Genomic DNA, 24,871 nt, shown 5'->3' with positions numbered 1-24,871 from the left:
CAGGTGATTGGAACTTGGAACACACTGCCTGAGGGGGTGGTAGAGGCAGGTACTCTCACAACCTTTAATATTTAAATGGTATAGAAGGCTATGGACCAGCTGCTGTAAATGGGCTAAGTGTACTTGATGGTTTGCATAGACATGGTGAGCCAAAGGTCCTGTTTCTTTGCTGTAAGACTCTATGGCAAGACATTTTGGTGAATCCAGGTCTTCAGGCTATACACAAACACATTCTGGATCAACAAAATAAAAGGCAAAGAGGTAGATCTTGGTATCCTTGACATTTGTGTGGAGACTGAAACCACACTTCAAAATTACACTGGCAAACATTACTATATAAATAATTGAGAGGAGGTGCAGAAAATGAACCACTGGGTCCAATAGATCTCATTTGTCTGAAGGAGAAAAGCACTGAAGATAATTTATTTATGAATTTATGAAGATAAGTAATGAATTTACTTTGACACTGTGAACAAAGTACTGAGAGCAGTGCTGTAGGCATAATATCAAAGTGGCTTTCAAATCTCTAGTCGAAGCATTCTGTATCAGCCATAATCATAGTGAATGGCGGAGCAGGCTTGAGAGCTGAGTGGCCTACTCCTGGTCCTGTTTTCTTGTGTTTTTGTGTTCAATGTGATTGACTGCTCAGTCAGTCTGATGATGGCATAGTAGCTCGTGTGCCTGGGATCACAAAGAAGTTAGGTCTGACAGCAGGGAATATTTTCACCTCAGTAGAAAATGCCATCACATTTCCAAACATCACAATTTCTAGTTTGGGACTTTAGACTAGCACAGTCAGCTTACAAAGGGTAGGAGACCAGTTGTATGGTGTTGGAACAAACTGCAGTGGGTACTTATTATGATGTGACACTGAAGAAGCGGAGAGAGAGTGCAGCAGTTCTAAAATAAAAGTTCACAGCGTTTTCTGAGATGAAAAAAGTTTTAGAATAAGTGCTGAGAGAGGATAGAAGTTAACTTTAGAAGATACATGGACTAATTTGATTAAGTTCTCAAACTTCAAATGAGACACACAAACAAGTAATCTAGTTTTGGTAGCTTTTTTTTGTTGTGCAGGGAGTGTGGGTCAAAATACCAGAGACAATCACTACTCCTCTTCGAACCATAGCATGAGTTTTTTTTCCCCAACTCATTTCAGTACCATTGTTTAACTAAGTGACTCATTAGTCAGGAAAAGCTGATAACATCCTTTTTTTTAAGTCCTTGGCTTCAAGACTGTGGTAATTACTTGTATCATGTTCTATATGGTAAATGACACTATGAATTGCTCAGTTGTCAATGGCTTTCATTTCTTAGGCATCATCCATCTCCTTCTTCAAAAGCTTTACTAACTGACTCTCAGAGAAATCATCCTTGACCTTTGTCTTGTCAAACTACCAGCCATTTCCTTCCCTTCTTTTCCAGTCATTTGTTAACTCCCAGATCCTGGTTCGAGTCCCATCTGTCTAGCTTCAGTTATGGACCTGGGCCCCAAGATCCCTCTGTACCTCAATGGTATTAAGGGGCCTACCATTAACTGTATATTTTCTCCTTTCATTTGACCTCCCAAAGGGCAACACCTCACACTTGCCCAGATTAAACTCCACCTGCCACTTCTCTGCCCATATCTGTAATTGATCTATATCCCGTTGTATTCTCTGATAGTCCTTTACACTGTCCACAACTCTACCAATCTTGGTGTCATCCGCAAATTTGCTAATCCACCTATCATTTTCATATTTATCATTGATAGATATCAGAAACAACAGAGATCCCAGCACCAATCCTTGCAGAACACCCCTGGTCAGGGACCTCCAGCCAGAATAACAGCCTTCCACCCCTACTCTCCATCTTCTATGGGCAAGCCAGTTTCAAATCGAAACTTGCAATTCACCATGGATCCCATGCATCTTTATCTTCTGAATCGACCTACCATGAGGGACCTTATCAAATGCCTTACTAAAGTCCATGTAGATAACGTCCATTGGCTTACCTAGATCAAGCACCTTTATCACCTCCTCAAAAAACACAATCAAGTTTGTAAGGCATGACCTGCTCTGTACAAAGCCATGCTGACTGTCCCTAAGCAGGCCATGCCTTTCCAAATGTGCATAAATCCTATTCCTTGGTATCCTCTTCAATAGCTTCCCTACCACCGAAGTGAGACTCATTGGCCTATAATTACCTGGATTATCACCATTTCCCTTCTTGAACAACAACATTTGTTACTCTCCAGTTCTTCAGGATCTCGCCTTGTGCTAGTGAGGATACAAAGATCCTTGTCAAAGCCCCAGCAATCTCCTCACTTGTTTCTTTCAATATTCTGGGATATATGCCCTGGGGATTTATCCACCTTAATGCTTTTCAGAAGACCAAGCACTACGTCCTCCTTAATCTCAAAATAGCCCAGCACAAAAGCATGCTCCACTCTGTTTATACTATCCTCCAAATCCTTCTCCTTGTACTCATTTAATACTTAGCCACTTGCTCTGACTCCAAGAACAAATTCCCTCCTTTATCATTGAGTGGACCCATTATCTTAATGAATGTATAAATTTAGTCTTCCTGACTAAATTTAGGACTTATCAGGTCATCCAAGGTTCCCTCATCCTTGCCCTTACTCCTTAATGGAACATACCAATCCTAATCTCTGCTCAACTGGTCGATAAAGAATTTCTACATGTCAGATTGGCCCTGTCTGACAGCAGCTGCTCCCAATCAACGCCCCCTCCTGCCTTATCCTGTCAGAATTTGCCCTCCCCCAAATTAGTACTTTCCCGCAAGATCCAATTTTATCCTTACTCATAACTATCTTAAAACATAGTGAGTTGTGGTTACTGTTCCCAAAAATGTTCTCCCACAATCAGGTCGGTCGCCTGGCCTGGCTCATTTCCCAATAATAGGTCCAGTATGTTCTCTCAACTTTAGTTTTTTAATCTATTACTAGTGATTCAACATTAAGACACCAAAGTGTTGAATTTAGTGAAGGAACTTTACACCTCTTCAAAGTTTAGGCTGTCAAACAGTGATCCTTGCACTTATTACAAGGTAATTGAACTTACTAGCGTATTCTAGCTATGTTAGACTATTGTTTATTGACTACAGCTCCACCTTCAATACTATAATTCCAGGAAAACTCATCTCCAAACTCCTAGACCTGGGATTCAATACCTCCCTTTGCAACTGGATCCATGACTTCCTGACCAACAGACCACAATCAGTAAATGATAAGCAGCAACACCTTCGCCATGATTATCCTCAGCATGGGTGCCCCACAAAGCTGCATCCTCAGTCCCCTACTCTACTCACTATAGACTCATGAATGCACGGCCAGATTCTGCTCTAACTCCATATTGGGCTGAATATCAAATAGCAATGAGTTGGAGTACAGGAAGGAGATAGAGAGCCTAGTGACATGGTGTCAGACAACAACCTTTCCCTCAACATCGGCAAAACAAAAGAGCTGGTCATTGACTTCGAGAAGAGGGGCAGTGCACATGCTCCTGTTTGCATCAATGGTGTTGAGGTCGAGAGGGTCTAACCAAGACCACAAGAAACAGTAGAGAGTCGTGGACACAGCTCAGCACATCACAGAAACCAGCCTCCCCTCCATGGACTCTATATTTCTTGCTGCCTCGGTAAAGCAGCTAACATAATCAAAAACCCCACCCACCCCAGACATTCTCTCTTCACCTCCCATCGGATGGAAAATACAAAAGCCTGAAAGCACATACCATCAGGTTCAAGGACAGCTTCGATCCCGCTGGCATAAGACTATTGAATGGTCTCCTAGTATGATAAGATGGTCTCTTAACCTCACAGTCTACCTCATTATGGTCTTGCACCTTACTGACTGCTGCAATGCACCTTCTCTGTAACTGTAACACTGTTCTGCATTCTGTTATTGTTTTCCCTTATACTACCTCAATGCATTGTTGTAATGAAATGATCTGTATGGATGGCTTGCAAGACAAAGCTTTTCACTGTACCTCAGTACATGTGACAATGATAAACCAACTTACCAATTTAGTTGCATTAATAATGGATGTGTAGCGGTTGCTACCGCGGAATAAAACAAGACTCTACTCAGAGGATTGCCAAACAGAACTGGTTTATTTTCCCGCCTTGCGCGGGCCCTTTAAGGGAGAATGTTCCCGCCCAAAACAACCGGCAATGACGTAAGTCCTACGTCATCAGGACTTTCCCGCGCACGGGTTCTCCCTGTCGCTCGGAAAGACGAGGCCCGCCGCCATCTTGGGCCTCGTCGCTCCGACGCCGCACGACCCGACTGCCGAGCCGGTTCGCCCGACTAGACGGTGAGTCGCCACAGATGCTCATACTTCATCATTATGTCCCAGTTATTTGTGGGGATTTATTTTTAGTATTCACAGTGATACCAACATTTTAAAATCTTTGATACAACAGGTTATTTGATGTGCATTTATTTCATCTAAAAATTATAGTTTATTAGTGATATTCTGCTCCTCCTCGGGAGATAATGCTCTGCAGTTTACTCCCGCACAACTAGAAATCAGTAATCTGGTAAGAAATGCAAGTATTTACAACCTATTGCTGGTTGGAAACACCTCAAAAATGTTAAATAAATGATTCAAGATAGTTTTAACAAATGGAGTACAAGGCCGCAAGTGTGATTTAACAAACTCTCTGGCCTTTAAAAAAATTATTTTCATATGCATGGATCATATTTACCTTAGAACATTGATACTCAGTTATGTGATTCTACAGCCATGTTCACAATCACTATTAACCAAGACAACCACATGGCCTATTGTATGTCCTGCTCACAATCACACACATACAATCATATTAAATGTACAATTATAGATATAGCCAAATCCTCCAAAGTTTTCACCAAATAAATTTTCAGTGTAATAACAACTAAGTTTAGCAAACTTATTTATCGTATGCATTTCGTTACCTGGCTCTACTTTTATGTATGGATATCCCTCTAAGACACAAACTTGGTAATGTTGGATTCTATGCTTAAGGCAGCAATTCAAAAAGTCTCTTCTGTATGTTGTAGAGTAGGTCAATTTTACCTTTTGTTTTAATCTTTGAACTTTTTGAATTGGGCAATCATATTGCCACATATTAAGCAGAAACATTTATCTCAACTATTAGGTACAAAGAATAAATTGTGTTCTCACCCCTCCCTAAAAGATCTATATTCCTTCTTGCACCTTTGTTTTCTTGTTGCTGTCACCATATTTGGTTTTGTGCCCACAGTGGGAGGGCTAACATTCTTAAGAGGAATACACATGGGTGTTCAAAGAATTCTAATTGGATTTTAACTAGTGTCCTGTTGTTAGCAGTGTATAATGGGAAACATAACATAATTGCTATAGTCCAGTATAATATAATTTCATATTCTAATACAGAAATTAGAAGTTTTGCAGAGTCACATGCTGCATGTCAGAGAGCGACATTTGAGAGCCCCAGTAAGAGTATCATTGCCTTAAAATATTTCTCAATACATTAGACTTGGTTCCAATTGTAATTTCCTGCTCTGTAAAATGTTTACAAAACTTAAATGAAACAGTCACTGAAACATTACCTGTGCAAATTCTTCAAAATGATTGGCCACTCAGCCAGCTTGCTGATATCACTGTTGCTGAACTGCCTAGCATGGATGCTTGACATCAGTCAACAATGGAAAGAAGGTGACTATGCAGAAGGATCACATGGGCAGCTTTCTTTGAAGGCTGCAAAATCTAGACTAAGATCTCAACACCAGCCAGTTAAAGTAAATTAGAAAGGTATCAAACTAAAATAGGAGCTGCACAGCACACACATCATTCAAAGGTTATTAAAAGATTACTTACATTTTTCTTTTCCACTGATAAAAGACCATTTATTGCCACTATTTGATATTGTTTATGCTTCATACTCCCAATAAACCTACGAATCATTTTAAGATTCATTCCAGTCACATCACTGCGCAGAAATTTCTGCATTTCTTGATTGCCGGGATCAAAAATCAAAAGGCAAAGTGTTCCATTGTTCCTTTCTTCAATGCCCACAATAGTCCGACTGTGACCTAATGTTCCAAAGATTAATACATTATTTCAAAGATGGGTCTTGCATTCCCAACAAGTTAATGAACTAGAAACAGAGACTTCCAATGAGTTTAAAATTCACTTTTTTAAAATAAATTAAGAACAAATTAAATTGCTTTAATATGTGTAAAAAATCTGCTCAATTGGCTAATGAATTCAATGTTCTTTGGAAAATTACAGTTTTAAAACTTTTTTATTACAATGGGAACATGTTCCTGATGACTTATCAGCATCTCTTCATATGTAAGGGGGCCTTGAAATTATCCATAGTTTATTATATAAAGCAGACCAAATCCAGCCAAAAATATATTAGACTACTAGATGTCAAAATACACAAATAGTTAAGTTATAAAACTATTCTATAAAAATATCAATAATCTTATGAATGAAGCTTCAACCGCTTCTATAGGATCTGCAATAACAGCATTGTGAATCCTCTGCTGAAATAAAACTTCAGTGACTAAAGTTATGAACAACCTGTAATATCTAGAAGTCTGAAACCCATGGATGGGTTGGTCAAATGAAATAAATGGCAATTGTCCCTACCTCAAGAGAAATGAGCCCAAGTCAGCCAAATGGCATCGTGAGATTATGTATGATTCTCAACCACTCTCCAGCACTAACCCAACATCCTTCAGCATCCAAATCATCATCCTTTTTAAACACAGTCTTGAATAAACTTAACAAATAACTGGAGCAGAGAATTTCTAAGTTTCACAACCATCAGTGAATAAATTTCTTTTCGTCTCAGTCCAAAGCAGCCAAGTCCTCATCCCAAGGCCGTGCACCCACCACCTCGACTCCTCACTCCAAGTTTTAGATTCTCCAACCCAGGCAAGCAGCCAATCAGCATCAACCATATCAACTCCTCTCTTAGTTGTATGTTTTATTGAGTTCACTTCTCATTCTTTTCAACACCACTGAGTTTATGGCTATCCTACTCACTCACTCATAGTACAACACCCTCATCTCAGGAATCAAGCGTGTGTCTTCATCTCCAAGATAACCTCTCTTAGGTAAACATATCATAAATTGCTCACGATCTTCCTGTTGTGAATTATTATCAGTGCCTTGTAAAACTGCAGCAAGCTACCATTCTTGAACTTCAAACCACTGGCAATAAAGGAAAACAAACCACTTGTAATTGTTTTTTGTAGCTGAGTCATAGAGTCATACAGCACGGAAACACGTCCTTCAGCCCAACTGGTCTACGCTGACCAAGATTCCCACCTAAGCTAGTTCCATTTGCCTGTGTTTGGCCCATATCCCTCTAAACCCTTACTATCCATTTACCTGTCCAAGTGCCTTTTAAACATTGTTAATGTACCTGCCTCAACCGCTTCCTCTCACAGTTCATTCCATATACTGACCACCCTCTGGGTGGAAAAAGTTGCCCCTCCGGCTTCTATTAAATCTCTTCCCTCTCACCTTAAACCTCTGCTCTCTAGTACTTGATTCTCCAAACCTGGGAAAAAGACTGTGTGCATTCACTCTATCTATGCCTCTCATGATTTTATACACCTCTGTAAGATAATCACTCATTCTCCTATGCTCCAATGAAATGTCCCAACCTGCTCAACCATAACTCAGTCCCTTGAGTCTCGGCAACATCCTCATAAATCTGTTCTGCACTCTTTCCAGATTAATGGCATCTTTCCTGTAGCAGGGTGACCAAAACTGAACACAATATTCTAAATGCAGCCTCACCAACATCTTGTACAACTGCAACATAACATCCATACTTCTATACTCAATACCCTGACTGATGAAGGCCAGCGGGCCAAAAGTCTTCTTCACCACCCTTGTACCTGCGACTCTACTTTCAGTGAACTCTGTATTTGTACCCCTTGGTCCCTCTGTTCTACAACACTGCCCAGGGCCCCACTGTTCACTGTGAAAAGCTTCTTGTTAAAAAAAAACTCACTGATTACAGATACTCACAGATTCTATTCTTCCCACCGAAGTGAATAACTTCACATTTTCCCACACTATACTCTGTCACTTTCTTGCCAAATTAATGAATACTTATATAGGTAAGTTCTTTGTATTCTCTGGCTTACTTTCTCTCCTGCCTTAGAACATCAGCCAGTCTGGATAGCTTTATTTTTAGTCCTTGCATATCGGAGGACCAAGGTTCTTGAAGCATCCAGTAATAATAATTTGCCAAACTGAATAAAATCTATTTATTCCCACAGATTGTGTTCTGTAATTTAGTCAATTCTCTATTAGTCTGCATGTATCATTCTCCACAATCTTGAGCCTCTAGCTTGCATATTAACCTTTTGAAATCTAAGTATACTAATGTCTGGTGATGGCTTACATCTGCCTCACTGGTTACATGCTCAAAAAGCTCTTCATTAGATTCACCAAACACCGTACCTTCAACTGTGAATAGCTGTTAAACAGGTTGGTTATTTTCTCCCTCCCCAATGCTTGCATCTGCCCCCAAGAGACTCTCATTGATGAGCTGCCCTTTTCCCCCTTCTGCAGTTCTTGTAGCAATTGTACTTTTTAAAAAAAATTTCTTGCATCATACATATTTATATTATGAAGGAATATAATAACAACTTGGATGTGAATGTAGAGGTAGGATTAGCAGATGACAAGAAAATTAGCAGTGTCGTAGATAGCAAGGAGGGTTGTCTAAGGCTACAGAAGGATATAGATCAAATGGAAAGTTGGGCATAGCTATGAGAGATGGAATTTAATCCTGACAAGTACAAGGTGATACATTTTGAGAGAGTAAACAAGGGTAGAACATACACATTACATGGCAGGGCCATAGGGAGTGTTGAAGAACAGAGGGACCTTGGGTATGTCCATAAATCCCTGAAATTGGCAGCAGAGGTAGAACGTGGTGAAGAAAGCATAGGGGATACATATCTATGCTACGGCCAATGAAGACAAGAGTTGGGACATCATGTTACAACTTTACAAAACATTGGTTAGGCCACATTTGTGGAGTATTGTGTGCAGTACTGGTCACCACACTATAGGAATAATGTATTTGCGCTGAACAGGGTGCAGAGGAGATTCACCAGGACGTTGCCTGGATTGGAGCATTTCACATAATAAGGAAAGATTGGATAGGCTGGGTTTGTTTTACCTGGAGAAGAGGAGGCTGAGGGGTGACCTGATAGAGGCATACAAAACTGTGACAGTGATTGATAGGGTAGACAGCAAGAATTTTTCTCCTGTCATGGGGGTGTTTAAGATAAGATGCATTGGCTTAAGGTGGAGATATATTGGGGATCTGAAGGGGAAATTTCCCCCCCCCCCCCCCCGCACAGAGAGTGGTTGGAATCTGGAATGCACTACCCGAGGAGGTGATGGAGGCAGATATTCTCACATTTAAGACGCTTCTAGACAAGCACTTGAATCACCAAGGCATGTTTTTGGTTTATTCTTTTACTCACAAATTTATGTCCTTTGACCTATAATCATTTCTCCAATGGTCTCTAATTCATGGCACGCATGAGTTTGCAGATTTCAAATTATTGTAGTCTTATCTAATGGAAACTGCATTTTTGGTATTGGTATTGGTCTATTATTGTCACTTGTACCGAGGTACAGTGAAAAACTTGTCTCGCATACTGTTTGTACAGATCAATTCATTACACAGTGCACTGAGGTGGTACAAGGTAAAAACAATAGCAGAACACACAGTAATGTGTCACAGCCACAGAGGAAGTGGAGTGCAGGTAGACAATAAGGTGCAAGGTCACAACAAGGTAGATTGTGAGGCTGAGAGTCCATCTCATTGTATAAGAGAACCGTTCAATAGTCTTATAACAGTGGGACAGAAGCTGTCCTTGAGCCTGGTGGTATGTGCCCTCAGGCTCCTGTATCTTCTGCTTTATGGGAGAGGGGAGAAGAGAGAATGACCCAGGTGGGTGGGGTCTTTGATTCTGCTGGCTGCTTCACCAAGGCAGCGAGAAGTATAGACAGAGTCCCTGGAGGGGATGCCAGTTTCCGTGATGTGCTGGGATATGTCCACAACTCTCTGAAGTTTCTTGCGGTCCCAGGCAGAGCAGTTGCCATACCAAGCCACGATGCATCCAGATAGGATGCTCTCTATTGTGCATCTATAAAAGTTGGTAAACGTCAAAGGGGACATGCCAAATTTCTTTAGCCTCCTGAGGAAGTAGAGGCACTGGTGAGCTTTCTTGGCCGTGGCTTCTACGTGATTTGACCAGGACAGGCTATTGGTGATGTTCACTCCAAGGAACTTGAAGCCCTCAACCCTCTCGACCTCAGCACTGCTGATGTAGACAGCTGCATGTACGTCGCCCCCTTTCCTGAAGTCAATGACCAGCTCTTTTGTTTTGCTGACATTGAGGGAAAGGTTGTTGTCATGATATCATGCCACTAAGCTCTCTATCTCCTTCCTGTATTCTGACATCATTATTTGAGATACGGCCCCCTACAGTTGTATCATCTACAAATTTGTAGATGAAGTTACAGCAGTCATGATTATAAAGGGAGTAGAGGGCTGAGGATGCAGCCTTGCAGGGCACTAGCGTTGAGAATAATCATGCTGGAGGTTTGCTGTCTATCCTCACTGATTGCGATCTGTTGGTCAGAAAGTCAAGGATCCAGTTGCAGAAGTTTGGTGATGAGTTTGCTTGGAATTGTACTATTGAAGGCAGAGCTGTAGTCAATAAACAATAGTCTAACGTAGGTGTCTTTACTGTCCAGATGCTCCAGAGATGAGTGTAGGGCCGGAGACATGGCGCCCACTGTAAACCTGTTTCAGCAGTAGGCGAATTGCAGTGGGTCGAGATTTTCCGGGAGGCTGGAGTTAATGTGTGCCATGACCAGCCTCTCAAAGCACTTCATGATTGTAGATGTCAGAGCCACTGGTCAGTAGTCATTAAGGCATGTTACATTGTTTTTCTTAGGTACTGGGATGATAGTGGTCGTCTTAAAACAGGTGGGAACCTCAGATTGAAGCAGGGAGAGGTTAAATATGTCTGCAAATACCCCTGCCAGCTGATTAGCGCAATATCTGAGGACATGGCCAGGGACACCATCCAGGGCAGATGCTTTTCTCGTGTTCACTCTCCAGAAGACTGATCTTACGTCCTTGACGTGACCGCAGGTTCAGTTGCATTGGAGGCTGTCAGGGTGGGTGGTGACAAACCAATCCCCTTCTGTTCAAAACATGTATTAGAATGCGTTAAGCTCATCACGAAGGGACACACTGTCATTGACTATGCTGCCTGACTTCATTTGGTAGCCTGTTATAGCACGTAAGCCCCGCCACAACTGATGGATGGTCTGGGACTCTATTTTGAACCAGTATTGTCTCTTGGCATCTCTGATAGCTTTACGTAGGTCGTATCTCGATTTCTTGTAAAGGTCAGGGTCACCTGATTGGAATGTAGCAGTCCTCAACTTCAGTAGGGTTCATCCATGGTTTCCGGTTTGGGAACACCAGTATTGTCCTCTTTGGTACACAGTCCTTAACACACTTGCTGATCAAGTCCGTGATGGTGGTGACATACTCATCTCGGCTGGCAGCTGAGTCTTTGAACATGGACCAGTCCACTGACTCAGAGCAGTCACGTAGAAGCTCATCTATTTCCTCACCAGCACTGCACGACTCTCTGTACTGGATCCTCCTGTTTCAGGTTCTGTTTGTATGCAGGGAGGAGCACAGCCTGGTGGTCTGATTTACCAAAGTGAGGGTGAGGGGTGGCTCGGAAGGCATCTTTGATGGTTGTATAACAATGGTCAAGGGTGATAGGGCCCCTGGTGGGACAGGAGACGTGCTGGTAGTACTTTGGTAACACGATCACTGGTTAGAAATGCCTGATGTGCAACTATCTCTAACCAGCCACCAACTAAAAACACCTCTGGATTGGCAAGAATAAAACATATAACCTGCAAGGAAATTGGAGTGGATTTCTCAAGCCTGATGAGGGTCACATTCAGATATCAGCTTAGACATTCACGTAACATGCCAGAGATACAAAGTGAAATGCTACTAAGTACTTTCACATAAAATAGGGAAATAAACAATTTAATTACACAAACTATGATTTCTTGCCATCTCTGCTTTAAACCCCAAGCCTCCTTTATGACTGTTGGCATCAAAAATAGTTTTACGCATTGCAAAGATCCATACAAGTACCAGTTAAAAGATTTGACCATCTCTTCCCAACTTTCAAACAAGTACATTACAATTCAACAACTGTAACACTTGGCTTTCCATTTAGATTACGTATTCAACCCCAACCACAAAGTCCCCAAGACACCTCATAAAATCTTCTAGCTTGTATATCTAAATTCTCCTTGTCTTCACTTTCCCTCCCTCATGTGTAAACAGAGTGACAGCTCCACCTTCCAGCAACACAGGATTACTACTGTTTTTATGTACATACGAGAAGGAAGTGTTTCCTTGCTTCCCTCAGTCCACCAAGTACACACCACTGAATCATAAAATCACCAAAATGTTACAGTATGGTGGGGGCCATTCAGCCCATTGAGTCCCTGATGTCTCAATTCAAGTATAATAAAGAGTCCCACTCCCCTGTCCTCATCCAATAGCCCTGCAATTGTCTTTTTCCTTCCAATTATTTAACCGGTTCCCTTTTGTACACTATGATTAAAGTGGCCTCCATTGCTCTCTCACCAGTGCAGTTCAGACTTTAAACATCCGATGCCATTGTTTCCTTTTGCCATAGTTCATTTTTTTTTTCTGTTTTCCATCTGCTCCAGACACTGAAACAGAAGACCCCCCGTCTCTCCCCTCACATTTCTTTCGCAGTCTATATCAAGATAATCGAAGTCCCTCATTATCACTATTCTATGGCATTTGTACATCTCTAAAATGTCCACATAAATTTGCCACTTTATATCCTTTCCACTAGTTTGTAGTCCATAGGATACTCCCTGTGGTATTAAGGAACCTCTATGGTTTAAGTATAGTCAAATAAATTCCGTTCTTGACTACTGTAAGATATCTTATCTTTCCATTACTGCTAATGTCTTCCTTGATGAATACCACCACCAACCCTTCTCCCACTCAAGGTTCTTCTCCTTACCAATCTTTCCTGAATGCCATGTACCCATTTAGAAGCCAATCCTGCCCAATATACCTGCAACATCCAACATGTGCTTCAATGGACATGCTCTGTAAACTTAACTTGCACTTTCTTGTGCTCTTTGAGTCTGGTGCACTCTAAAAATGTTACTATTTCTTCCTCTAGTGCACAATTTTTCTTCATTTCAAGGGTAAATCCTGGTACTCACTGCCCTACCATTAGTTTAAACTCCAATTCCCAACTTTTGCATAAGGAGACAAGGTGTCAGGTGCAAGAATCACAAAGAAAATTAAGAAACTCAAGCCATTACAATGGGCATTTTTGTTAATTTACCTTGATGCTGAAGATAGATTGGTGGTTTGTTTGTCCATATTACCTTGGGTTGTAATCGTAATGCTGCATCCCTGCCTGAAGAATAGTATTGCCTTATCCTCTCAAACAAACGAGGATGTGTGCCTGATGGTCCAGTGGGCTGGTGAAAATCAACAATTTGACACCTGCAGAAACCAAAATGATCAATTTCGACTTATCAAAACACCATTAGGAATAGTTATTTATTAGGGAGATAGAATCATAAAGCAGCAAACAACAGTCTTCTATGCTCTCTATTGTGTCATGGCTTTGTGCAGGAAGGTTGTCTCACAAAATTGATTTTTTGAAGAAAAAATGAAGATGACTGATGAGGATAGGGTAGTGGCTGCTGTATACGTGGACTTCAGTAAAGCATTTGACCAAGTTCCTCATGACAGGCTGGTCCAGAAGATTAAGTCACATGGGATCCACAGTGAGTTGGTAAACTGGCTTGGTCATATGGCAGAGGGGTGTTTTTCTGACTGGAGGTCTGTGACTGACAGTATTTATAATATATATTATGATTTGGATGAAAATGTAGGTTGTCCAATAAGTAATTTTGCAGATGATATAAAAAATTGGTGCAGCTGTGGTTAGCAAAGATAGGTTGTCAAAAGATACAGCAGGATGTAGATCAGTTAGAAATGTGAGTGAAAAAATAGCAGATGGAGTTTAATTTTGGATAAATGCAAGGTGATGCATTTTGGGAGGTCAAATGCAAGAGAAAAGTGCGCATTAAATAGCAGGACCTATAGGAGAATTGATGTACACAGGGATCTTGAGGTGCAAGACCATAGCTCCCTGAAAGTGACAGCACAATGGATAGGGTGGTAAAGAAGGCATACGGTATGCTTGCTTTCTTTGTTCGGGGCATTGAGTTTAAAAGTTGGGAATTCAAGTTGCAGCTGTATAAAACTTTGGTTGGACCACATTTGAAGTATTGTGTGCAGTTCTGGTCGCCACACTATTGGAAGAGTGTGGAGTCTTTGGAGAGGATGCAGAAAAGGTTCACTAGGATATTACCTGAGTGCATTAGCTATAAAGAAAGGTTGGACAAATTTGCATTGTTTTTTCTGGAGCATCAGAGGCCAAAGGGAGACCTGATAGAAGTATATAAAATTATGAGAGGCATAGATAGGGTAGATACAGTCTTTTTCCCTGGGTGGAAATGTCAAATACTAGAGGGGATAGAACATAGAATATTACAGCACAGTACACGCCCTTCAGCCCATGATGTTGTGCAGACCATTTAACCTACTCTAAGATCAATCTAACCATTTCCTCCCACATACCTCTCCATTTTTCTATCATCCATGTGCCTATCTAAGAGTCTCTTAAATGTCCCTAATGTATCTACCTCTACCAGCACCCCCTGGCAGAGTGTTCCACACACCCACCACTCTCTGTGTAAAAAAACTTACCTCTGATATGACCCCTGTATCTTTCTCAAAATCACCTTAAAATTATGCCCCCTCATGTTACCCATTTCCACCCTGGGAAAATGTCTCTGGCTGTCCCCTCAATCTATGGCTCTTATCATCTTGTACACAGCTATCTCATCCTCCTTTGCTCCAAAGAGAAAAGCCCTAGCTCACTTAATCTATCCTCATAAGACATCCTCTCCAATCCAGGTAACATCTGTTTAAGGTGAGAGGGGGAAAATTTAAAGGATATTTGCGAAGCAAGTTTTTTGTTATACACAGAGAGTGGTAGGTGACTGGAAATATGCTGCCAGGGGAACTAGTGGAAGCAGATTAGACAGCAACATTTAATAGTCATTTAGAAAATCAGGGGATAGAGGGATACAGACCATGTGCAGGCAGATGGGATTAGCTTAGATTGGCATTACAGTCAATGCAGACATGGTGGGTTGAAAGGCCCACCATGTGCTGTAATGTTCTACATTCTCCCCAATTCTCTCTTTTGTCCTTCTTTTAGAAATGATCATTCAACACGAGGAATGATTCCACATGTACAAGTAATTCCATTTTGAGTGACCATTTATGATTTGAATTGAGACTAAGTGCTGGTAGCACAAGTGATCTTGAGGAGCATTACATTTGCTTTTATTTCTGCCTTCACATGATATCTGTATATTTACCATCCTATCTTGATATCAATTAAAATAGAAATCCCAATTTCTCTTCATCACCACGTATCCCACCCCCTCGACCACCTCTGCAGGGATAATGGGGTCAGTTTTATCTTTCACACAGATGGAACTGTGCAGAATGGAACATGGAATTGAAATCATCATATCAATGTATTGCATACACAGACCTGAGTCTTTAACACATCAGCATTGAATAGTTTCATTAAATGTTGTTATTATCCTTTGAGGCACCGAACATAAAAAAAACTGTTTCTTGTATAAAAACTAATGTACGCAAGACTAATTCTTTGTACACATTTTTTGAGATGTGGGCATTGCTGGCAAGGCCAGGATTGCTTATTCATGCCAAAATGGCCTTGAAAAGATAGTGGCATGTGATCTTGAAGTGCTGAAGTCCTTCTGGCAAAGATACTCTTATTAATGATAGCTAGACAAATGATGATGGAGGAATGGTGATATATTCCCAAGTCAAGATGGCATGTGACTTGAAGGGAAAGAAACAGGCAGTGCATTCCCATGCATTTGCTGCCTTGTCCTTTTCTGTTGCACAGGTTGTGTTTTGAGTTTTTGTTTGAAGTAGCCCAGGCAACTAACTGCAGCCACCATAAACCAGAGGTGAATGAATGTTTAGGGTGGTGGATAAGATGTCAATCAAGTGAGCTGTTTTGTCCTTTCTAGTGTTATGCTATTTTGCAGAAGGGGGAAGAGAACAGAGTAAATAAGATTTTGTTTTTATGAATTTGTACTCCTTTTGGCTGCTAGAAGCCAATATGTTTCAGTCCTCAAATCTAATTTCCAATGTGCAGATCAAAAACTACCAACGTTATCAATATAACTTAAGGTCCATTACTACAAATTCAGACGCTTGTAACAGATTCTTATCCTTAAGTGTTACAATAACAGGCAGAACAGAACTAACTTTACTTTACATCTGACCCACATCTATTTGAGGTATTAGAATTACATAATCGGAGCACAGGATCTGAAAACTAAAAATAATTTCTTCTCCAGAACCAACGTTTATCAATTATCATTTATCAATCTGTTGGAAATGAATATGTCTATTCATTTGGGGATTCAATGGTACTTTAATGGTTCTATTATAATTCTGACATTTTCTGGTGTGCATTGGGTTTTTATTTGGAACTCTAAACAGCAAACAACTGGTTAGAAAGCTAATGATGTAATTGCTACTTTAAGAGTTTTGTTATTGTTAATCAACATACTTACTTTATTCTTAGAAAGGTTAATAAAGAATAGATTTCTGTTGCCCCAATCCAAGCTCGAGTGCCCTGTAGTTTGTTTTCAAAAGAGGCAGCACCTTGAGGATCAAAGCCATCCTTCCATGCTTCTTCTATCATGGTCTGGATTTTTGGAATGCAAGGAATTACAAGGTCTAAAGGAAAAATAATAATTGAAAATTGTTTGCAATTATCCATCCAAATGGAAAACAAAAGAAATTTGTTCAAAATATACAAATTATATTTCTTCATTCCACAGTCTTGTAGACAGTAGTCAAAACTGATATCAAGAGAATATAGCAAAAATTACTACTCAGAGGTTTTATGTGTTGTTTTGTATCATTTATAGATAAACTTAGACTTCAGACTCAAGGTAAATTTAGATCCCATTCCAGAACTAGAGCTCATAATAGACTTTGATATTGCTGGAGCTACAGTCTCTTTGAAGTCCATTAGTGTTTTCCTGGTGGCTTGGTAAATAGTATTTCCCTTAAGCACTAGCATCAAAATATTTATTAGGTAGTCATTCATCTTGTGATAGATTTGCGCAAAATGCAGCAGTCACTACATTTTAAAGTGATCTACTCAATGTGAAAAAATACAATATAATCAAAGATTACCAAATTACAAGCAAATACAAATGGGAGCCTGCTTCTCAAAACAAAATGTTTTTTGCTACCTGTCTCAACATGCTACAAACATTAATGCCTTTATGTATTAAAATCTGTACCATGTAAGTTGCCCTTATATGGTTCCATCTTCATAAGTGATGATAGAAGCATTTGAAAGTTTCGGTATCCACATCCCCAGCCTTTGTCTCCTGCAGAGGAATGATAGTGATCTGTTTCTGCACACAGATATACATGCTTTATATCTGTGCCATTTCTCTGATAATACTCATTTAGCACCCTCATTAGACCTGCAAAATAAAAATGCATTTCGGTAATTACAGAGAATGGAGCTCAATTCCTATACCAGACAAGATGAATTATTTTAATACTAATTTAATGTTTAAAGGAATTTTGAAATCAGCGATAACCAAGTTCAGCAAGCATTTTCCAAAATAATTTTGTGATTACAGTTGAGGGAAGTTTTAAGCAAGTTCAAAATAATGATGTAATAAATACAATTCATGCAGTTAAAGCTATGGAAATTCTCATCCCGCTTCCGTTAGGTTTTAACTGAGGTTCCACGTTGGTGCTCTTGCCTCTCAATGGGATGTTGGTGGGTTTAATTCTCTCTCCAGAAACCTCAGCACAGAATTTAGGCTGATACTCCACTGCTTTGCTGAAAGTGTACCACAGTCTTAGGAATCATCACCTTTCATAATGATGTTGTTAAACGGAGGTCCTGTATGATTTCGCACATGGATGTAAAGGAATCCAACGGCACTATTTTGAACAAGACTGATTACTGATTTCTGTCCAATATTTATGTTCATTCACTACAAAAGGCTTTAGGACATCCATGAAAGCTGCTGGTCCTGTTAAGTTAACAATAGACAACCCCATAGTAACGTACAGCTTCCATTGTGGCACCATTCCATCTCTGCCTTGGTGTAAAAAACGATGATGCTGGAGGAAATCAGCAGGCCAGGCAGCATCCCTGGAGAAAAGCAGGCAGTCAACGTTTCGAGTCAGGACCCTTCTTCAGGACTGAAGATAGGAAAAGGGGAAGCCCAATATATAGGAGGGAAAAGCAGAGCAGTGATAGGAGGACAAAAGAGGGGAGGCGGGGTGGGCACAAGGTGGCAATAGGTAGATGCAGGTAAGAGATAGTGATAGGCAGGTGCAGGGGAGGAAAGGAGACCAGATCCACCGGGGGATGAGTCAAAGGTAAGGAGAGAGAGGTTTAAAAAAAAGGTAGAAAAAAAAGAGACTAGGAAAGGGAAGAAGAGAAGAAGCATGGTGTGGGGGGGGGGGGGGGGGGAATGTGGGGAAGGTGGGGTGGGGATTATTTGAAGTGGGAGAATTCAACGTTCATGCCATGATGCTGCCTGGTCTGCTGAGTTCCTCCAGCACCATCGTGTTTTTCATCTAGATTCCAGCATCTGCAGTTCTTTGTTTCTGTAGTATTTCTGCCTTGGTGTAGACTGAATTAATATATTTTGACTTTAGTTTTAATAAGCATGGAAACTTTGAAATATATTGAGGCAGAAGTCCCATTGCAACTAAACTGCAGGCTACCTGCCCGTGTTAGACTATTATTTATTCCGGTGCGACTCCACTGAAAGTCTGGCTCCTGGCAATGTGGTATGGTGGACAGCAGCATAGAGACCGTCTCATCACAGGCAGCCCACTGATTGAGAGCCACTTTAACAGATGCGAGTCTCCATCCCCACACTCTCTGCCCCCAAACCGAGACTGTCAAGGCTATCAAAGCCAACAGTGGGATCAGTGGCAATGAATGCCGATATTCACAAATATCCAGTAACAAGATAAAGGATAACAGGTTAAAAGAATTGAAATTACTAATTTTAACATTAAAAGTGAGAAACATCCTGACACTAAAAACTGAATAATTTAAATAAAATACTGACCACTTACCTATCGTCCCTCAGCTGACTTCTACCACTCATCTGCATGGGACAGCTGTGTTTGCACCACGTTTAACTGGTGCAATCTCATCTGGAAGACCTTCCACACTGGAACTCCATGAGGAGTCAACCAGAGCAGCACAGAGAAAGCTGTCAGCTAAGGCAGCAGGGCAGAATATGCTGCCACAAGCTAGGCCCATGCTGGAACTGGGACTTCCATGGAGATAGAGTTAGTCCCATTACAAATACCGCCACCAGGACAGAAAAATTGTCCCCTTGTTCCTAGAACTCAAGTGATGCATTAGAAACGAACCTGTTTTATTACAGTAGTAGCTTCACAAAGCAGCCATGAAGATACTGCTTAGGATTTAAACATCAAAAGGTGAACCAATCATACCCAGTGTCTTAGTTCTGCCATCATCTTCTCCCATTGCTAATGCTTCCATTACTTCTGCTTTTCTTCGATGGTAGTCTGCAGGATTCACTTCACCTCGGCAAACAGCCCTATCCATATTCTGCAGCATCTGTTGTTTGTATCCTCCACGATTATCTAATCCATACTGCTTCTACAAGAAGGAAAAAAAAAATCTAATATTTAAAATTTAATTAACTTTGAAATAACTTTAGAATTCTAGTGGGGGCAAGGGATTAATCTGTGAACTGGCACAGATTCAATTGGGTGAATAGCCTTCTCCTATGTCAATGGGAGATAAGGAAATAGTACTGCATATACTTGAGCAGAATCAATGGATCCATGAATAGCATCTTAACAATTTATAACCTTGGGCTTAACTTTTAAAATACCATGATTGTTGACAATTATTCCTTCTGTTTTGTGCCCTGATTAAAGTAACTCAGTGGTTCATATTGAATCTGGATATGGAGCTTTATAAAGGTGATAAGAGAAAGATAACTGTGGGTAGGCACGATACTTAAACATATACTCAGGAATTTAATCTACATTATAGTCTCCCCTTGGAGAGTTGTTTGTGGTGACTGAGAATATTATATTTGAATCAAACCAGCCAAGAGCAGTATAAAAATCGTTACCAGAGCTCACTTATAGGAAATTTCTATGGCCAGACATATATCTGGAAGATTAACCGAGCATAGAACAACTCTAATGAGAGCAAACTAGGTTTCCTCCAATAAGATTCCATTTCTCTGGGGTACTGAAAGTCAGGAAGAACATACAATGCTCAAAATTGCCTGTTCAGTACTAAACTCATCTCCAATGATGAAGCAAATTAGTAATCAAAGAGGTATTTCCTCCCAACCTAAAAACATTTAATTTCTACCCCAATAAATTTTATCACATGCAAAATGTTGTCTCAATATACTGAAGTACAGAGTGTCTTATATGCAAGGTAACTTACTTCCAGATATGCACTGCAGTGCCCAGGAGGACATTTGAGGCAGATCTGGAATTAATTAAGTGGACGTTACCGAGCTAGCAAAAATGTACAGAAGTGCAACTACATAATACCAAACTGAGACAATTAAGCCATTCAAACTGATTACATGTATTCAGTTTTTATTTACTAGAAGTGCAGATATACAGGAGACATCAAAAATCTACAATTATAAAGGGCATCGGGGTCGTACAAGTAGATGGAATGTTTGAATTTATTCGACCTTTTTTTTAAAGTTATTTAAAAGAGAAAGCTGGCAGTGAAATTCTATCTTTTATTATACTACTTTTCTCAGAGTGAGACTGACCTATGAAATGGTATTGAACAAGTGGTAGAGAAGAATATTCTCTTGATAAATTGGAGGAAAACAGTAAGTATAACTAAACGTAAATGCCCTATATGATTGTCACATCTGTGACCTTGATATGTTTTTTGTACATTGAATCATTATAGCAATTGTGCTTTTAAAGAGGCCAGGTGCTACAACGTCCACCAATTCGCAGAGGGTCTGGTGCTTGACAGAAGAAAATTGAGTGTTGTGATATGTAATGTCTTATTAACTAAAACAAAATCCAGGTGGATAGGGGTTCTAAAAAGCTGCAAATGAGCACACATTAAAATAATTATAGTTGAACACAGTTCCATCATTATATAGCTAAAAAATTCTAGATGTTCTCAACAAATTGAACATTGATAGAAGCTTTCTACAAATACCTGAAGTTTTTGAAATTCCTCTTGCTCTCTCTTTTTTTCAAATGACCTGCTTTGTCTATTCTCCTCTTCCTGTAGTTGTTGAGCAAACTGACGATCAGCCAATGCAAGTTCTAGAGATGAATCATTGGATGAAACAAAATCTGCACACAAAATATATATCCAAAAGCATGCATATAGCATAAAATCTTTAGTGCTATGTACTTTCACATCCTGGAAAAAAATAACATCTTTTACATCTATTCTACTGGATAATCATTAATTGTATATTGCCTTATATAAATTGAGTCAGAATGCTTTATCCTGATATCCCAAAATTACTATAACCTAAACATATATTACAATAAAATTTTCCATCAAATGTTCTGCTTCTAAAAAGAGACAAAGTAACTGTTCTGAAATTCTGCCAGTTTCAAAAACATAAAAATTTACAATTATCTAAACAGTAAAAAGAAACGTTTCTAATCAAATCAATTATGGTTACTGAATTCTCTGCCTTTAGAACACCAGAAAGATGTCTAATTGAATAAATGCCGAGAAGATCTGGTAGTTAACCATGTGGGAATGAAGTAGGTGCACGACAGCAATGATTGAAATGAGCAGTTTTTGAGATGTGTGGCATAGCTTAATGCTCCGCTCTGGGTTGATCAGGACACCAGTTCTCCGCAAGATCTGATACTGCCTCGGTGGTTGGGAAAATGCTTTGAAGCTATGGCAAGATGCTATGGTGAGAGAGAGAGAGTTTATGTCAGAGGGCAAAAAAAATGGTGTTCACCTTCCTTCAGTCAATTGAAGGAAATATCAACATGTTCCCAATTTAGTGCCAGGGATGTCCGACATAACAAAAATCATTGTGGGAGTCAAAGGAAGTGGAAGAGGAAGAAGAAATCTGGAGCTAGGTTTCACCATCATACAAGTGGAAACCAACACATGCAAACCACAATAAAGGACTGTCAAATAGAAGGGGAAAAGAGGCCAGGTGGAGGAAGTCAAAATTAAGTTCACTAGGGACAGGAGGTGACAGTGCTGAAGCAGAGCAGAAGCCATTATTTGAGATGCAATGATTGTGAGCATGCAGATACAACTAGAACTATATAAAGACAGTTTCAAGAAACCAGACAATGCCATGCGGTCGATGGTCTACCAAATCTGAGAGGTCAAAAAAAGGCATGAAGGAATGATGCACTATGCTCAAGATCATAAGATATGGTAGTGTAGCGGTTAGCATAACGCTGTTACAGCACCAGTGACCCAACTTCAATTCGGCCATTGTCTGTGAGGAGTTTGTATGTTTTCCCAGTGTCTGCGTGGGTTTCCTCTGGGTGCTCCGGTTTCCTCCCACATTCCAAAGACGTACGGGTTAGGAGTTGTGGGCATGCTATGTTGGCGCCAGAAGAGTGGCGACACTTGTGGGCTGCCCCCAGCACATTTTCAGTGATGCAAAAAGATGCATTTCACTGTGTGTTTCGATGTACACGTTACTAATGAATAAATATCAAATATCAAAAATGTCATTCATGATCTTGATCAAGGTATAGATGAGTTCAGCTGGGCAGAAACAACTGTAAGATATTGACAGTGGTTTTGGCACATGCAAGCATTGAGACACTCTAATATCTTGCAAGGGAAAGCAATGTTAAAGATCATAGAGATGAATGAAGTTTCTTGAAGATGTGGTTGGGAGGGGTTATTATCAATAGAAGCCATCAACAGCATCAGCATGTGGTGCCCAAGGAGGATATTTAACAGTTAGTATGGCAACTAGGAGCAGTTCAAAGGACTACAAGGCAGGCAAAATTGAATGGATAAGAGAAAGGAGGGATTTGAGATGGCTCATCAGGAGGAAAGTAAGTTAAAGGTTACCTTCCCTTTTGGTGAATGAATTATAGAAGTGACCACGATCATGAAAGCAATTGAAGAGAACATGTTAACTCCTGTTAATGATAGATGTTAAGGGAGGCTAAACTGACAAAACAGGTGGTGTGGAAGCTTATGAACAGAATGAAGATGTAGATCACACAAGCAGAGAAATATTTAAGCAGATCAACACCAGCAGAGTTGTTGAAATCTGGGGAGATGATGTTTAGGAGCTTGAAGGCCAATTCATTTGGAGGCTAGAAAGTTTTCTTCTCCAGAAGTGTATGATGACAGTAAAGGGGTGGGTGGAAAAGAACATATGGTAATAGGAGAGATAAGGAATGAAACCTCACCTGGAATTGAGATGTGGAAAGTGGGGAGGCTGCAATTGAATGCAGGATCAGGATGGTAATTGTGGGAGTGAACAGGAGAATTTACACCAAATGAGACTGAATAAGTACAGACAGGGTGAAGTTAAGTTTAAGCATGGAGAATAAGGGAGCACTGGATGGACAGCACCTTGAAGAAGTCCAGGTGGGCATTGGAGGACAGTACAAGAGTAAGCTTGAATGTGAGTGGTGGAAGGGAATGAAGTGACATTGGAAGGGAAAGCCACAGAGAAGTAGGGAAGAGGGCAAGGTGTCAATATACAAGGTACAACTACAAAGCCGTTCATACCTGCTAACTGATGTGAATAATAAATGTCGGTGTTGAAAATTTATACTGTGTTTGCCAAGAGAATGAATGTATACTAAAATTCACTTTTCTCTGCTTGAGAAAATCAGTTAAATATCAATCACGCAAGAGGCTAGCAAAACAAGAAACATTAAATGCCAGAAACTTGGAATAAAACAAAAAAATCATTTTCACTAATGGTAACAAACACCCCAAGGGAGTTTAGCTGGAGAACGGTTGACAAGCTAAGCAGGAAATAGGATAAACTCTGCGGGAGGTCACCAAAAGCAAACATACAAAAATAAATTTTGCCAAAGCTTTACAAATTTGCCAAGAGTCTTAACATGGTCAAGAACTGGCCTAGTGTATAACAAAGTGAACTTGTTGGAGTAAACTATAAAAGAACAGCTTTTCACAATGTATTACCTTCAGCTCTACTCTCAGTTAAGTGCAACTCAACATGTTCCTGAAGTATCTGCCAATTTTCAAATACCAGTTTGCACATGGGACACGAATACAGTCTCTGCTTTGCAGAATCTAATAAACACAAAGTAAAAATCAAACTCCAGCTCAGTGAATGAAAAAAGACAGAAAATGCAGGGATGTTGAGCTAATCAACCAACATCTGTGAAGACAGAAATATTGTTAAAGTTGTAAGTCAATGTCTTTTTACCCGAATAGTTCTAATGGTCATTGATCTGAAACATCAACTCTGTTTTTCTCCACAGACGCTGGCTGACTTGCCTAGTACCTCTGCATTTTCAGTTTTTATTTCAGATTCACAGCATCTGCAATTTTTTTTTGCTTTTCAACAAACATAATACTTTTTTGTGATGTGATGATGTCACAATA

The 24,871-nt window shown here is 40.1% G+C and overlaps 1 protein-coding gene across 6 annotated transcripts in view; it reads right to left on the bottom strand.

Moving 5' to 3' along the window:
• zufsp (zinc finger containing ubiquitin peptidase 1) overlaps positions 1-24,871 on the bottom strand; it is a 38,343-nt gene that overhangs the window by 1,545 nt on the left and 11,927 nt on the right. For 5 of the 6 annotated variants that reach the window (XM_052024255.1, XM_052024257.1, XM_052024253.1 and 2 more), the window contains 7 exons: positions 24,446-24,556; positions 21,491-21,600; positions 19,762-19,930; positions 17,559-17,747; positions 16,818-16,983; positions 13,457-13,620; positions 5,841-6,055 (listed from right to left, as the gene is read on the bottom strand). In XM_052024255.1, coding sequence (XP_051880215.1) covers positions 5,841-6,055; positions 13,457-13,620; positions 16,818-16,983; positions 17,559-17,747; positions 19,762-19,930; positions 21,491-21,600; positions 24,446-24,556 — 1,124 coding nt within the window. Of the gene's footprint in view, positions 1-5,840; positions 6,056-13,456; positions 13,621-16,817; positions 16,984-17,558; positions 17,748-19,761; positions 19,931-21,490; positions 21,601-24,445; positions 24,557-24,871 lie in introns of those variants that run through there. The other variant, XM_052024258.1, reaches the window with a different exon arrangement.

The sequence above is a fragment of the Pristis pectinata genome, chromosome 10 (assembly GCF_009764475.1).
Source record: "Pristis pectinata isolate sPriPec2 chromosome 10, sPriPec2.1.pri, whole genome shotgun sequence".
NCBI classification, from domain to species: Eukaryota; Metazoa; Chordata; class Chondrichthyes; order Rhinopristiformes; family Pristidae; genus Pristis; species Pristis pectinata.
This window is presented reverse-complemented; position numbering and strand designations above follow the sequence as displayed.